Below are 17616 nucleotides of genomic sequence, written 5' to 3'. Positions count from 1 at the left end.
CCATCGGCTAGAGAGCCATTACAGAGCCGAGTCTGACGTCACTGTATACGTGTCACGTTTCCCAGCAACGTTAGTGTAGCAGCGGCAAACACAAACACATCAACAATGTTGCTTTACTGTTAATGCTCATGGCTTTGTGAACCTACATTGGCATCCAAACGCGGCGAATCCAACGTGTACGTGCAGCTCCATGTAATTTGTATAAACGGAGGTTGTAATTGAGAAAGTACATAACGTTATTTTATCATTAACACAGAAAAAATTTTGCCTTAACATGTAGCTACCTACTATCATGTGTGCTGATAATATCGCGGTAAAGTAAAAGTGTATTAAACATTAGTATACTTAAGGTACATTAACAAAGGTGCTAACAGTAGCCCGCCCCCAGCCCCTCCCCCATCCCCTGACGCAAGTGGTTCTTAAATCTAGACAAGCAACGTTTTGGTGCTACTTAAGAACCACTTTTCCTGGTTCACAGCCGGTGCTTTGGGTGTCAAAAAAGAAAGAACTGGTTCCAAATTAGGCTCTGGCTCCGAACCAGCACTCAAACTGCCTCGGTGGAAAAGGGGCATAGGTGTTCCCCTGGTTCAACCCCTAGGTCAATTGCCTGGTCTATCAGGGTGTGTGGAGTTAAACTGTAGGTAGTAGAAGGGTCAAGAATGTCCTTAGCGCTTACCCATTCTTCTGGGCCTTACACCTCCCAGTCGACCAGGTACTCCAACTGGCCCCTCCTGAACGAGGCTCAGACTGAGCTTCTTACAGAGCCCTACAGTTATGGAACATCCTTCCATTTAGTGTTTAGGACTCAGACGCAGTCTCTTTGTTTCTGTCCAGGATGAAAAAAAATTGTTTAATCTAGATTTTTATGAAATTTATGATATTACCAAATATTCATAGTGGCCCCCTACTTCCCCACTATAGTCTATACAGTATTGTATTCTTTCATCTTTCTTTTCCACAAAGAAAATGCGAGCGGCAGCAGGTAATGTGAAAGGACGACTGAAGCCTGCTGCTTGTGTCCCCTCAATATATTCCTCCATTTTTCTCATTTCTGGAACTGATAATGGATAAATTGGCTCTTGGGAGGAAGAGTGTTGGGTAACAGGTCAATGCTGCAGTTCCCATTGTGATGGGTGGAAGTTTTGTTGACTGATTCTCAGAGGGCACTGATATCAGACTCTTAGCATTCAGGCTTTCCACACAATAACAGAGATATCAGCCAAAGATATCTTGGGTTGACCAGCAGGTGATTTCTTTATCCGATCAAGATATCTGAGGTTTATGGTCCCGTAACCAGGGAAAGCCTAAGATGATCTGAATGACTGGTGAGAAAGTGAGATACAGAGTGATTTTTTTCATATGGAAGAGCCGAATTTGCAGGGTGAGAGGGAGCATTTTATGAATGATGAGACTGGTGTGATGTGGTGTTGGTCTTGGGGTCTTGGGCCAGGCGGTGGTGGATGATGTTAACAGCAGACCCAGAGTCGACTAAGACTGAAAAAACGGGAGGAATCAGTAAAGTGCAATATGACAGATACTTGGAAATTACCTTGACAAGGGGTCAAGCTCACCTGAGAAAGCCAGGTGAGCCACTGAAAATCAATATAAACAACCGAATCCAAAAATGGGCAAAGACAAAAAACGTAAAATGGGAAACAGAAACAAATGGTAATGAACAGAATAGCAAGCAGAAACACACGGCTCTGTAACGCAGCCTACTGAAGATGTGAACATAGCTTAGACATTGAATATATATCAAGTCAAGTCAAGTCAAGAAGCTTTTATTGTCATTTCAGCCATATATGTCTGTTGCAGTACACAGTGAAATGAGACAACGTTTCTCCAGGATCAGGGTGCTTGCAAGTAGTCCTAGCCACATAAAGTGCAACTTTGCAACCTGGTGCAAACAGTGCAGGACAAGACAAACAAGACAGGCAAGACAGTGCAGGACAAAAGACAGTGCAGGACAAAAGACAATGCGGACAAAAAGTTACAAAACAATACAAAAAGTACAATACACAAAAGACAATAAACAGTAAACAGAAACAGCACCAACCGAGCAGGTCCTTAGCAGCAGGTCCTTGAGATAATGTATAGAATTGTGCAAAAACAGCAAACAACTGAAATATTGTATAGTACTGTATGTGCAAGATGACTGAGATAGTGTATAGTATGTGCAAGATGACTGAGATAGTGTATAGTATGTGCAAAAGGACTGAAATGTTGGACAGTTTGTGCAAAAGAGCAAAAAAGTGTGCAAAACAGCATGCAAACATTGTTCATGGGGTGATGATGATGATTATGACGGAAGCTGTACAAGGGTTTCAAACTAACCTTCGCCTTGCAGCTCAGCTCTTTCTTCACCACAACAGACCAGTATATTGACCACATCACTGCAGAGGATATACCGATCCGCCTGTCCATCTCCCGCTCCGTCCTTCCCTCACTCGTAAACAAGACCCCAAGATACCTAAACTCCTCCACTTGAGGCAGGAGCTCTCCACCAACCTGAAGGGGACAAGCCACCCTTTTCCGGCTGAGAACCATGGCCTCAGACTTTGAGGTGCTGATTCTCGTCCCCGACCGCTTCACACTCGGCTGCAAGCCGTCCCAGTGCATGCTGAAGGTCCTGATTTGATGAAGCCAACAGGACAATATCATCTGCAAAAAGCAGAGACTGCGCCTAGAAATCCTGTCCATATAAATAATGAACAGGACCGGTGACAAAGGGCAGCTCTGCTGGAGTCCAACATGCACCGAGAACAAGTCTGACTTACTGCCGGCAAAGCGAACCAAACTCCTGCTCCGGTCATATAGGGACCGGACAGCCCTTAGCAGAGGGCCCCGGACCCCATACTCCCAGAGCACCCCCCACAGGTTGCCACAAAAGACACAGTCAAATGCCTTCTCCAGATCCACGAAGCACATGCGGACTGGTTGGACAAACTCCCATGAACTCTGGCGAGGGTATAGAGATGGTCTAGTGTTCCATGACCAGGACGAAAACCGCATTGTTCCTCCTGAATCCGAGGTTCGACTATCGGCCGAATTCTCCTCTCCAGTACCCTGGCATAGACTTTTCCGGGGAGGCTGAGGAGTGTTATCCCCCTATAGTTGGAACACACCCTCCGGTCCCCCTTCTTAAACAGAGGGACCACCACCCCAGTCTGCCAGTCCAGAGGCACTGTCCCCAGCCGCCACGCGATGTTGCAGAGGCGTGTCAGCCAAGACAGCCCCACAACATCCAGAGACTTGAGGTACTCAGGGCGGATCTCATCCACCCCTGGTGCCTTGCCACTGAGTAGCTTCTCAACTACCTCAATGACCTCAGCTTGGGGGATCGTTGAGTCCACAACTGAGCCCTCAGCCTCTGCTTCCTCAGTGGAAGACATGTCGGTGGGGTTGAGGAGATCCTCGAAGTACTCCTTCCACCGTCCAAGGATGTCCCCAGTCGAAGTCAGCAGATTCCCACTCCCATTGTAAACAGTGTGTGCAGGGCACTGTTTCCCCCTCCTGAAGCGCCGGACGGTTTGCCAGAATTTCTTCGAAGCCAACCAATAGTCCTTTTCCATGGCCTCACCGAACTCCTCCCAGACCTGGGTTTTTGCCTCTGCAACCACCCGGGCTGAAGCTTGCTTGGCCCTCCGGTACCTATCAGCTGCCTCCGGAGTCCCCCGAGTCCCCCGAACCAGGCTCGATAGGACTCCTTCTTCAGCTTGACGGCATCCCTTACTTCCGGGGTCCACCACCGGGTTCGGGGATTGCCGCCACAACAGGCACCGGAGACCTTACGGCCACAGCTCCGAGCGGCCGCGTCGACAATGGAGGTGGAGAACATGGTCCATTCGGACTCAATGTCTCCAGCCTCCTTTCGGGATCTGGTTGAAGCTCTGCCAGAGGTGGTTTTATGACAGTCTGTGTTCTAATATAATAGAACCAGATTAAATAAGGAGTCAAATATAGTATTAAAACTAAATAGAATTTCCTGTACAATAAAATGAGATATATAGAATGCTGTTCAAGGAGAAAAAAAAGTGTAGAAAAATACAATGACTAATGTGGTGATATGAATGAAATCACATCAATGACAATCTTCGATGATGTCATTTGGTAGGTATCAACAGGATGAGCCTCTTCACTACTGATGGTGTCTTGCTGAAGAACAGTGATGCATAATAGAAGTGGAACAGTTACCAGCAACTCAAAGAGTAAAAGAGCTAATCTTTCTGTATGTGCAGAAAGTTCACACTCCAGCTGAGCTTTTGTTGGGGAGGAGTACGAGGAAGCACAAAAAGAAGAACAATCAGAGATGAGATCAAGGATACTATGGTTCACTATGTGGTCAACCATGGTTTGAGCTTCAGGGAGGCTGGGCAGACGGTCCTTTACACTGTAGCCAGAGTTATCAGGATAAATGAGAACAGGTAATAAAACCCACTCTCTAACATACTGTTGCATGCACAGCATTTCACACTGAAAGACATCCTGACCCTAGTCTGGTCTGCAATTGGTTCAAGAGCAAGGGTAAATAAACTTCTGAACACCTTCTGAACAATCAGAGTTTAGAATTCAGGTGTGAAAAATAAAGAATGTACGTGTGTGTCTCTTGGGCTAATTGTTGCTTTAAAAAATAAAACATAAGAGTGTAAAAAAAGGTTTCTTCAGTGCTCCTGAGGAATAGGCGAGAAGAAGAGAGAGTCGTATCTATGCTGCTTATTAAGCAGTGGTGTATTTATAAAAGTTTATTTTAGTAACACGGTGTGTTCTACAAGCTGAGACGCCTCTGACTCGGTTCCAGGATTCATGGGTAAACAGAGCACACACATACACACATATACACATACAAACACACACATACAAGCACACACATACAAGCACACACGTACACACACGTACACACACGTGCACACACATTCAGCCACATATTGAAATCTCACTTAAACATTTCCTCTTTTTCATCAGGCGAATAAACTCCAACCAAACTTAGAGAGTGTGTTTTGATTAAAGTAACATTTAACATCTCTACAGTTCGGTAATGCAATAGTTAATCAATTAATACACAATAAACATATTTCATGTATTTTCATATTGGTGCAATGTGTTCTTCTGGAGTCTTTAATAACTAATCAGTGGTAGTTAATAGTTAATAAGTGGTTAGGATTCAGGACTGTCGAAATGCTTTTTAAGTATGTATTTAAAGATTAATTAAAAAGTAATTGAATTTACTTTTATTTTTATTGTAACAAAAAGCATTTCACTGAATACTGTGTATGATCGTGTAATTTTTTCAGTTTGTAATAGAAACAAAAAACACACCCCTAACCCAAATGAGTGTCACCCCTGTTTTGATAGCTCCACCCCACACATACATACGTAACCCAGGCAACTATTATGGCGGAACCTGCTGGGGCAACTGGCCGAGGGGATATTTTTATCAATAAATGAACTCAATAAGTAATACTATGGTAATATAAATGTGTTTTTGTAGTACTGTGTGTTGTACCGTGAAAGGTTTAGCTCCGTTTCCTGAAATATGCGTCACAAATATGTGCCCCATATGAAATCCATATGAAATAATGTCCCTTATGTCTTATTAACCCAGCTACAAATACAACAATCAAACAAGCAAGCAAACAAACAAAAACAGTGAAATAAAAATACCTGGGCTGTATTATAAAATGAACCCTGATAGCAAAGGGTTTAAGAGTTTATTCAAATGCAAATTATTTTTAAGTACAGAAGAACCAAGTGCACCCTCTACTGGTCAAACAAGACAGACAAGACAGTGCAGGACAAGACAAACAAGACAGACAAGACAGTGCAGGACAAAAGACAGTGCAGACAAAAAAATACAAGACAATACAAAAAAGACAATACACAGAAACAGCAGTGACCAGTGTAGATAGTGTATGTTAAAACAATACTGTGTGTGCAGAAATACTAGAATGAACACATTAGTGTTATAGCAGCAGGTCCCTGAGATAATGTAAACTATTGTGAAAAACGGCAAATGACTGAAATTTGAGAGAGTATGTGCAAAGAGCAAAAAATGTGCAAAAACAGCATGTAAACAGGTTGATGGATGTATATTGGAAGTGTGTGTATTTGGTGTAGGTCTGTGTAGTCCATACAGTTGATGTGTGTGTGTTGTGCTCAGTACAGTTCAGTTCAGTTATTAAGGAGTCTGATGACTTGTGGAAACTGTTACAGTCTGGTCGTGTAATAAGTGTAATAAGTCAGGCGTACACATAATACATCCCATAATATGTGCAATCTCACATCTGACTTGCAAATATTATGAACAGCAGATATGTTAATTCCTCTCCACTGCTTCTCTCATTCTACTCATCCCAAGGCATCCAAAAATTGTACCAGCTCAGATCGTCTTCCATGCGATGAAGATTTTGGACCTCCACTGAGACGAGGCCGACTCTGAGAATCCTGAGGCATCTAGAGATCTACCAGCTCTAGTTAGACTCTGCAATACTAAGAGGAGATGTGAACTCCATGTGGTCTTCTGCATCAACACAACATTTATCAGACTGTATATTTATAATCACACCCCCAGTGTCACCCAGATGAGGATGAGGTTCCCCTTTGAGTCTGGTTCCTCTCAAGGTTCCTTCCTTTACCATCTACGGGAGTTTTTCCTCCCCACAGTCACCTGAGTCACCTCAGACTTGCTCATTGAGGATAAATACATGCACATTTAAATATATCTAATATTAATCTTGAATTTTGCATTATATTAATCTTTATATTATTCTTGATATTAACCTTTTGTTCTATGTTTATGTTCTGTAAAGCTGCTTTGAGACAATGTCAATTGTAAAAAGCGCTACACAAATAAACTTGAACTGAATTGAATTTCATCGCCATCATTTTTATTTGATTTCGGGTGGTGAGAAATTTGAAAGTCTGTATTATTTTAATTAAATCATATTCAAATTTCTTAGGTCAATTGAAATTTTAACATTAAGACCAGCTTGACTTTTCCCCCCACATTGTTACCCCTCATACGCTCATAACGCTGATTCTGATGAGGATCCGCTTTGGGCCACGTTGCTTTCTATCTCCTTGGATCCAAGAGATTTGCCAGTTTTCTGTAAAAAGGTGTGTGTGTGGGGGGGGTGTGTGTGTGTGTGTGTGTGTGTGTGTGTGTTTGTTGGTTAATGTATGAAGCTTCAAAACATCCATATTCATACACAAATTCAGACACTTTTAAATTCTGACTCATTACTTATAAAAATAGTCTAAAATGTAACACAGAGTTCACAACAGCGGTCATATTTTCATTCATTCATTCATTCATTCATCTTCTACCGCTTATCCGAACTACCTCAGGTCACGGGGAGCCTGTGCCTATCTCAGGTGTCATCGGGCATCAAGGCAGGATACACCCTGGACGGAGTGCCAACCCATCACAGGGCACACACACACACACTCACTCTCATTCACTCACACAATCACACACTACGGACAATTTTCCAGAGATGCCAATCAACCTACCATGCATGTCTTTGGACCGGGGGAGGAAACCAGAGTACCCGGAGGAAACCCCCGAGGCTCGGGGAGAACATGCAAACTCCACACACACACAAGGTGGAGGTGGGAATCGAACCCCCAACCCTGGAGGTGTGAGGCGAACGTGCTAACAACTAAGCCACCGTGACCCCCTCATATTTTCATGACAAGAAAATTTACCTTCAGTAACTTTTCACTTTTTGTCAGAGTCTCCATCATCTCTTGGTATTCAGACTTCATAAGCCTGTGAGCTTCCTGCTCTTGCTCACACTCCTAAAACACACATTAAACATGAAAAATCTTCATACAGTCCACTTCTATTAAAAGGAGCTGCTTAATGAAAGGGTTTCTTCTCATTTACATTCTTTAGCTCATCACACTGTAATTGAGTATCACAGAGCTGGTTTTCACCATCCTTCACTGTGTCCTGCAGTGACTTCACCTGGTCAGTCAGGTTAGACTTAGCCTGCTTCAACTGATTGATGGTCTCCACAGCCTTCTGGTGTTTCTCCTCAGCCTTCTGGTGTTTCTCCTCAGCTTCAGCCAACGAGGCCTGAAAGAACATCAATTAAGTCTTATTGACTTTATTTCCCTTTTACACACATTCAGACACTTTTAATTACTGACTCATTACTCATTAATAATCTAAAATGTAAAACAAACACACACACACACACACACACACACACACACACACACACACACACAGAAACACAGAATTCACAACAGCAGTGGTAGCATAATGAAAAGAATATTTACCTTCAGTAGAGTTTCACTGTTTGTCAGAGTCTCCATCATCCCTTGGTACTTAGACTTCAGAAGTCTATTAGCCTTCTGCACTCGCTCACACTTCTAAAACACACATTGAATGAGCCTCAGCATGCAGTATAAAGACGAAAAGTCTTCATACAGTCCACTTCTATTAAAAGGAGCTGCTTAATGAAAAGGTTTTTTCTCACTTACTTTCTTTAGCTCATCACACTGCAAATGAGTATAAAAGAGCTGGTTCCCCATGTACTGCATTGTGTTTCGGAGAGTCTTCATCTGGTCTCTCAGGTTAAATTTTTCCTTCCTAAGCTGTGTGATGGTCTTCACAGCCTTCTGGTGTTTCTTCTCAGCCTTCTGGTGTTTCTTCTCAGCTTCAGCCAATGAGGCCTGAAAGAACATCAATTAAGTCTTATTGACTTTATTTCCCTTTTACACACATTCAGACACTTTTAATTACTGACTCATTACTTATGAGAATTGTCTAAAATGTAAAACAAACACACACAAACACACACACACACAAAGTTCACAACAGCAGTGGTAGCATAATGAGAAGAATATTTACCTTTAGTACAGTTTCACTGTTTGTCAGAGTCTCCATCATCTCTTGGTACTCGAAATTCAGAAGCCTTTGAGCCTCCTGCTCTTTCTCACACTTCTAAAACACACACATTAAATGAGCTTCAGGATGCAGTATAAAGATGAAAAGTCTTCATACTGTGCACTTCTCTTAAAAGGAGCTGCTTAATGAAAGGGTTTTTTTCTAACTTACATTCTTTAGCTCTTCACACTGCATATGAGTATAAAAGAGCTGGTTCCCCATGTCCTGCATTGTGTTTTGTAGAGTCTTCACCTGGTATGTTAGGTTAGATTTCTCCTGCTCCAGCTGAGTGATGGTCTCTAATGCCTTCTGGTGTTTCTCCTCAACTTCACCCAATGAGGCCTGAAAGAACAGAAATTAAGGCCTATTGACTTTTTTCCTTTTACAAACATTTAGACACTTTTAATTACTAACTCATTACTAATGAGAATAGTCTAAAATAAACACATACAAACACACTCTTACAACAACACCTGCAAACCCCTCACCTAAAGACCGGAGGGAGCTTTCAACCGAGTATTGACCTTCATGGTATTGTTCCAGTTCACATACGAGTCTTTATACACGACATCTAAGGTATGTTCCCTGAGATGTATTGTCAGTCCACTGCATTACCAAGCCTTTATTACTTATGACTGCTTTTCTGTGTATCATTGTTTGTTTCCGTTTACTGTTTCACATTTCTCTCTTTGCCCTTTGGATTTGCTTGTTTTCGCTGATTGCCTTCTTGCGACAGTGCAAGGTATTTTTTCTTCATCAACCGTACACTTACCGCTGGAATCCACCAAATGCACGTTTCTCCTATCACCGATCAATGAAAAGGCATTGGACTGGGCAACTGCTGTTTGGGATAAGGATTTGCTAGTAAAAGATTCTTACGAAGGGGGTCACGGTGGCTTAGTGGTTAGCACGTTCGCATCACACCTCCAGGGTTGGGATTTCGAGTCCCGCCTCCACCTTGTGTGTGTAGTTTGCATGTTCTCCCCGTGCCTCGGGGGTTTCCTCCGGGTACTCTGGTTTCCTCCCCGGTCCAAAGACATGCATGGTAGGTTGATTGGCATCTCTGGAAAATTGTCCGTAGTGTGTGAGTGAATGAGAGTGTGTGTGTGTGTGTACCCTGCGATGGGTTGGCACTCCATCCAGGGTGTATCCTGCCTTGATGCCCGATGACGCCTGAGATAGACACAGGCTCCCCGTGACCCGAGGTAGTTCGGATAAGCGGTAGAAAATGAGTGAGTGAGATTCTTACGAATATTTTACACAATCAATCCACAACGTGTTCAAACACCCTGCTGGCACACCAGCAGTTTTCCAATCTTTCATCAATGAAATTTTCCAGGACCTCATCGATCAGTTTCATCGTTTACATTGACGATATCCTGATTTACTCCAACAACTACAGTACTCACCTGGCTCACGTTCGACAGGTGCTCCAAAGACTGCAGGAACACAGAAAATGTATTTTAAAAACAGTCAATTTCGTTTCTGGGATACGTTACAAGCTACCAAGGGGTACAAATGGATGCTAGCAAATTGAGTGCAGTCATAATTTGCCTACACCCACTAACATCAAGGGGGATGTGGTAGCCTAATGGTCTTGCTCAAGGGCCTTGCTCAAGGGCCCAGCAGTGGCAGCTTGGTGGACGTAGTAATCGAACTCACAACCTTCGATTACTACGTCCACCAAGCTGCCACTGCTGGGCCCTTAAGCAAGGCCCTTGACCACCAATTGCTCAGTTGGATAAAAAATGTAAGTCGCTCTGGATAAGGGTGTCTGCTAAATAATGTAAATGTAAATGTAACATCAAGTAACTCCAGCAAATTCTGGGGTTTGCAAATATTTACTGTTGTTTTATTTGGGGTTATAGCACTGTTGCAGCCGCCCTCACCTCCCTACTTAATGTAAAACCAAGAAACTTTAGTGGTCTGAGGCCGCCCAACAAGATTTTGAACTAATCAAAGAAAAATTCACCACAGCCCCGATCCTCCATTAGTGGCAGTAGTGGATCGGTTTTCGAAAGCCTGCAGACTCATCCCCTAAAAGGACTACCCTCTGCAATGTAACCTGCCACGGTCCTGTTTGAACATGTATTCTGCTGCTTCAGTATCCCAGAGGATATTGTTTCTGACCAGGGGTGCAGATTACATCCAGGTTCTGGGGTTCGTTCAGGAAGCTGAGTATTAAAGTCTTACTCTCAGTTATTACCCACAAACTAATGGTCAGGTGGAACACTATAATCAGGAGCTGAGCTGTTACCTGAGAACCTATTGCTGTAGGGAACAACAGTGTTGAAGTGAATTCATCCTGTAGGGCGAGTACACGCAAAATACTCTGTTACATAAGGCATCTGGTCTCATGCAGTTTCAGTGCATTCTGGGGTACCAACTGCCATTGTTGCCCATGTCAGAGTAACCCTCGGACATCCCCACATTAGGCGATTGGTATTGCCAGAACAGAGAAGCCTGGGAAATGGCCCTTGTATGTCTACAGAGAGCTGTGTGCAGGTAATGCATCCAAGCTAACCACAAAATGCGCCCCCACATTCCCTACCGGCCGGGGCAAATGGTGTGGCTATCTACTAAAACTTCCATGCCAGAAACTGAGCCCCAGGTACATTGGACCCTTAAAAGTCATCAGAAAAATCAACCCGGTAAAATACAGAATAGAACTACCAGCCACTTACAGCATATGCTTGTCATTCCATGTTTCCCTCCTGAAGCCTGCTCACTTCAGTAACCACACCAAGTGCCCCTCCGCCTTTGGACATTGATACCTTGTACATAAGTTACTGGACTCCCGTAGAAGGAGAGGCCAGTTGGAGTATCTGGTCGACTGGGAGGGTTAAAACTCGGAAGCGAGATCATGGGTAAATGCTAGGGAGGTTCTTCACCTTAGACTTTTACATCCTGATAGACCAGGTCCTTGACCCAGGGGTCACCAAGGAGAACACCAAGAGGTGTTCATAGCAGGGGGGGTACTGTTACAACTACTCCTACACCTCCTGATATGGTTCCGGTTCCGTTCCCTGCTTAGTCTCATCAGTCCACTGGGTTATCAAGCCTTTGTTACTTCTGCCTGCTTTTCAGCATACCATTGTTTGCTTCTGTTTAATGTTGCACATTTCTCTCTTTGCCCTTTGGATTTGTTTGTTTTCGCTGATTGCCTTCTGAATTTTGACCTGTGGCTGTTTTCCCTGACCCTGTTTTGCTTTACATGTGGATTATTTCTGCCTGGTTTATTTCTATTAAACAAGTTATTACGCATATGGATCCTGCTTCTGCTCCATTACACACAAACACCCACACCAACACACATGACACGAGTTCACGACAGCAGTGGTAGAGTAATGAGAAGAATATTTACCTTCAGTACAGTTTCACTGTTTGTCAGAGTCTCCATCATCTCATGGTAGTGTAACTGTAGACGGCTGTGAGCCTCCTGCTCTCTCTCACACTCCTAAAACACACGCATGTTTGAACAAGGGGTCAAACCTCAGAGCTTATTCTTTAAACATGCAGTGGGCTACTTCTATTCATTAAAAAAAATAACTTGAAATTACATTTTCATTTTGGTTCATTAATCTTTATTTTCTAGAAAAAGCACACTGAGATCTTTACAGTACATGGTCAGCTTTATGGATAACTTGTTAAAAAACACACTAGAGTTTCCACGAGACATAGAGAGCTACATGATGAAAGAGGAGGTGCTTCAGAGAGCGTGGTAAAGAAAAGAGGCGTTCTGCAACGATGCTCCCTTCGACGTTGATCATGACTTCCCTACTGAAGTGCTTAAGAAATATGGGAAGTACGATGAAGCCAAGAAAGTGTTAAAAGACACAAAACAAATAATGTTTCAACAACAAGGGCAATAAAGTCCTGCTATAATGTACTGTTGTGAGGCAGTGCAGAGATTTGCTCTTTATTTAAAAATAGACTACAATGTGCCAATAGTGTAAAGAAACATTAGATTGTGAAGCTGCAGTTCTGCCGTCAGTAAGAGAATGTAAATGTTCACTATAGGGTTAAAGTTAGGAACAGAATAAACTTACCTTCATCTGGTCCTGAACAACCTCTGTGAGTCGGACCAGAGCCGGTTCTGTGGCTCCATTGCACACTGGGTCTAAATGCAATTAAAATACAAATAAATCCATCACACATCATTGTCTATTATTTACAGTGCCTTGCAAAAGTATTCACACCCACTGAACTTTTTCACACCCACATTTTGACACGTTACAACCACAAAGAAAAATGTATTTTATTGGGATTTTATGAAACGACCGAAAGAAAGTGGCACATAATTGTGAAGCGGAATGAAAATTATAAATGGTGTTTAATTTTTTTTACAAATAAATATCTGAGTGTGGTGTGCATTTGTATTCATCCCCCTTTACTCTGATACCCCTAACTAACATCCAGTGAAACCAACTGCCTTCAGAAGTCACCTCAGTAGTAAATAGAGTCACCTGTGTGTCATTTAATCTCAGTATAAATACAGCTGTGCTGTGAAGCCCTCAGAAGTGTGTTAGAGAACATTAGTGAACAAACAGCATCATGAAGACCAAAGAACACACCAGACAGGTCAGGGATAAAGTTGTGGAGAAGTTTAAAGCAAGGTTATGGTTATAAATTAATATCCCAAGCCTTGAACATCTCACGGAGCATGATGTACAATCCATCACCCGGAAATGGTAAGAGAACGGCACGACTGCAAACCTACCAAGACACGGACGTTCACCTAAACTCACAGGACGTGTGAGGACGGCATTAATCAGAGAAGCAGCCAAGAGGCCCATGGTAACTCTGGAGGAGCTGCAGAGATCCACAGCTCAGGTGGGAGAATCTGTCCACAGGACAACTATTAGTCGTGCACTCCACAAATCTGCTCTGTATGGAAGAGCGACAAGAAGAAAGCCATAAGAAATCCTGTTTGCAGTTTGTGACAAGCCGTGTGTGGGGACAGCAAGCATGTGGAAGAAGGTGCTCTGGTCAGATGAGACCAAAATATAACTTTTTGGCCAAAATTCAAAATGTTATGTGTGGCAGAAACATAACACTGCACATCACCCTGAACACACCGTGTTCACCGTGAAACATGGTGGTGGCAGCCAGAACATACAACATAAACATACAGTCAGAGCTACAATGGAGTGGTTTAGATCAAAGCATATTCATGTGTTAGAGCGGCCCAGTCAAAGTCCAGACCTAAATCCAGTTGAGAATCTGTGGTGAGACTTAAAATCGCTGCTCACAGACGCTCACCATCCAATCTGACTGAGCTTGAGCTATTTTTGCAAAGAAGAATGGGCAAAAATTCACTCTTTAGATGTGCAAAGCTGTTAGAGACAAACCCCAAAGGTCCTGCAGCTGTAATTACAGAGAATATTCAGATATTTATTTGTAAAAAAAATTTGGACATTTATCATTTTCCTTCCACTTCACAGTTATGTGCCACTTTGTGTTGGTCTATGACATAAAATCCTAATAAAATACATTTTTGTTTGTGGTTGTAACGTGTTCAAATGTGGAAAAGTTCAGTGGGTATGAATACTTTTGCAAAGCACTGTATGTCCTAAATTGTAAGAGAGAGAGAGAGAGAGAGAGAGAGAGAGAGAGAGACAGCCATGATCATGTTGTAAACTAATCCCGGTACAATATGTAGAGCTGTAGTTGTGAACGCTCAGTCATTCATTGTGCTGAGACACTTCACCATCTGCTCTTATCAGGTGACATGGAGGAGCTTTGTACATGCTCACAGTAAACACCATACACTTTAATGCTCATTTCGGATGTGTATTTGTACCTCCGGGGTCGCTTGTGTCCTCGGGGTTCGCTGTCGTTTTGTTTCCATCGGTCCATTTAACTAAATAGTAAATACCGGCTGCCGCGGCTGCAGCTCCGGTCGCTAACAGCAGAGGGCGCAGTGGACGCTCCGGTGAATACGCCCTAAATACACTCAGAAATTTGTCCATTTCATCTTTCACAGTAACTTCAGGAAACACTTTTACTCCCTCAAACTTCAACAGATTTCTGAAAGCTACTCGTTCTTTTTCAGAGTTTTGTGTAAATTCGGTTCTAATTTTATTCTTTGACGTCACAAAGTGACTGACAGCCGAAAAAAAACCTTGATATAAACACGTGATTGTGTGAATAAAGCAGAATAAAGCAGATCACTGACACTTTACGACTCTGTAATCATTAAAAACACACAAATCAACTGGCAGCAGCGACTGCAAACAAAAAGGGTCAAATAAAAGTAAAATAAATAATATTTCAAATTAAAATAAAGTGAAAAAAGAAACAGTTATTTTACAGATTATTATGATCAAACACCTTCAATACTGTTTTAAACATTAAATCTAAACACCGCAAGTTAATGTTAAAAGCATTATGTACAAATATAGTAATAAATACCGTGAAATATCTTCAACCGAAAAAAACCTAAAGAAACATAAAATACAACACAATCACTGAAACACAGGGAACACGTGTGTAGAGGCAGGAACGGATGAAGGAAGGGGGCGGGGCAACACACGTGATACACAAAACAAAAACAAAAGCACATGGCACAGATAAACAAAACCTGTCAGAATGTCCCCCTAATGTCCAGGCAGGAAATTGTCTAAGCCATTCCTGACAATTCAGCATAATAATAATAATAATAATAATAATAATAATAATAATAATAATAATAATAATAATAATAATAAACTTTATTTTGTATAGCGTCTTTAAAAGTAACTTCTCAAAGCGCTTGACATAAAAGATGAAATTAACAGATACATAACATTACAGGCACTAAAACTAACCATACAAAAATAAAAAGCCAATAAATAACAAAGTAATCACATAAAAGCTACCATAAAAAATACGTTTTAAGGTGGGATTTATAAACACCAGAGATTCTGCATTCCTAATCTCTGAGGGGAGGGAATTCCACAAATTGGGAGCCAAAGGAGAAAAATCCCGATCACAGTTTTAGTCGTGTTGTTTGGTCAGTTAGAAGACCAGCTTCAGTAGAGCGTAGAACATGTGTAGGTATGTAAAGGGTTAACAGCTCACACAAATATCGAGGGGATTTTTTTCAGTTGTCAGTCTGTCAGTCACTTTGTGACGTCAAAGAATAAAATTAGAACCGAATTTACACAAAACTCTGAAAAAGAACGAGTAGCTTTCAGAAATCTGTTGAAGTTTGAGGGAGTAAAAGTGTTTCCTGAAGTTACTGTGAAAGATGAAATGGACAAATTTCTGAGTGTATTTAGGGCGTATTCACCGGAGCGTCCACTGCGCCCTCTGCTGTTAGCGACCGGAGCTGCAGCCGCGGCAGCCGGTATTTACTATTTAGTTAAATGGACCGATGGAAACAAAACGACAGCGAACCCCGAGGACACAAGCGACCCCGGAGGTACAAATACACATCCGAAATGAGCATTAAAGTGTATGGTGTTTACTGTGAGCATGTACAAAGCTCCTCCATGTCACCTGATAAGAGCAGATGGTGAAGTGTCTCAGCACAATGAATGACTGAGCGTTCACAACTACAGCTCTACATATTGTACCGGGATTAGTTTACAACATGATCATCACCCCTTCACTTAGCTTTAGCAATTAAAGTGAAGTGACATACAGCTTAAAGACATACAGCTAAGTACGGCTAAGTACCCATCCAAAGTGCACACACACAGCAGTGAACACACACAGCAGTGAACACACACACACACACAGCAGTGAACACACACACACAGCAGTGAACACACACACACAGCAGTGAACACACACACACACACAGCAGTGAATACAAACACACAGCAGTGAACACACACACAGCAGTGAACACACACACAACAGTGAACACACACCCGGAGCATCCAAAATACATTTCCCTAAGATGGGGTAAAGAAATCATTTGTTCAACTCCCATGTGTTTGTTGTAAGAAATAAATGAACCCATAGGTGTGAAAGTGAACTGAGACACATTTAACAAGCAGCCACAGAGCTACAAAAGTGTTTGTTAGTGTGATAGCTAGTTGTGTTGCTAGTAACCTGACATCTTCTCTCTCTCTCTCTCTCTCTCTGTCTCTCTCTCTCTCTCTCTCTCTCTCTCTCTCTCTCTCTCTCTCTCTCTCTCTCTCTGGGTAAAAACAACTTTCGGATATCCGTAATCAGGAGGCAGGAATAAAATAGGAGTCAAATCAGTCCGTCTTATGATTCTGACCCTTCCTTTAGTTTGACACGTGGCCTATTTTTCTGCACGTGTTTTTCTCTAACAACACACCGGGGCACTGACTGCAGTCAGCTGTGTGCACGTGGGGGCTCCAGTTAATGACACGCACAGCTCACGTTTGTGTTAGCAAGAGTTAGTGTACCGTAGGTGAAGGTAGTGTAGATTTGACTAATTAGTTAATAATAACTTATTAAAACTCTAATAAGAAATGTTATTTTACTATGTCACGTGTCCCAGTAAAGTGGAAGCTGCACTGAAGGGTGAAAATCTCTCTCTCTTTCTGTCCAGTTACAGGGAGGATTTTAGGTTGATGAATACGTCATTAAACCTGAGTGTGTTCTTAAACCTTAGTCCACACTAGACACGTAAACACTGAATGTGTGATGGATTTATTTGTATTTTAATTGCATTTAGACCCAGTGTGCAATGGAGCCACAGAACCGGCTCTGGTCCGACTCACAGAGGTTGTTCAGGACCAGATGAAGGTAAGTTTGTTCTG

The 17616-nt window shown here is 42.4% G+C and overlaps 1 protein-coding gene across 1 annotated transcript in view; it reads right to left on the bottom strand.

Annotated features, from left to right (window-relative positions):
- LOC132856273 (leucine-rich repeat flightless-interacting protein 2-like) overlaps positions 1–14865 on the bottom strand; it is a 28892-nt gene extending 14027 nt beyond the window's left edge. The window contains exons 1-9 of the mRNA XM_060885827.1: positions 14697–14865; positions 12943–13013; positions 12258–12350; positions 9065–9235; positions 8858–8950; positions 8488–8679; positions 8284–8376; positions 7886–8077; positions 7705–7797 (exon numbers count right to left, since the gene is read on the bottom strand). Coding sequence (XP_060741810.1) covers positions 7705–7797; positions 7886–8077; positions 8284–8376; positions 8488–8679; positions 8858–8950; positions 9065–9235; positions 12258–12350; positions 12943–13013; positions 14697–14865 — 1167 coding nt within the window. The remainder of the gene's footprint in view (positions 1–7704; positions 7798–7885; positions 8078–8283; positions 8377–8487; positions 8680–8857; positions 8951–9064; positions 9236–12257; positions 12351–12942; positions 13014–14696) is intronic.
- Between the last annotated feature and the right edge of the window lie 2751 nt (positions 14866–17616).

The sequence above is a fragment of the Tachysurus vachellii genome, chromosome 1 (assembly GCF_030014155.1).
Source record: "Tachysurus vachellii isolate PV-2020 chromosome 1, HZAU_Pvac_v1, whole genome shotgun sequence".
Classification (NCBI taxonomy): domain Eukaryota; kingdom Metazoa; phylum Chordata; class Actinopteri; order Siluriformes; family Bagridae; genus Tachysurus; species Tachysurus vachellii.
This window is presented reverse-complemented; position numbering and strand designations above follow the sequence as displayed.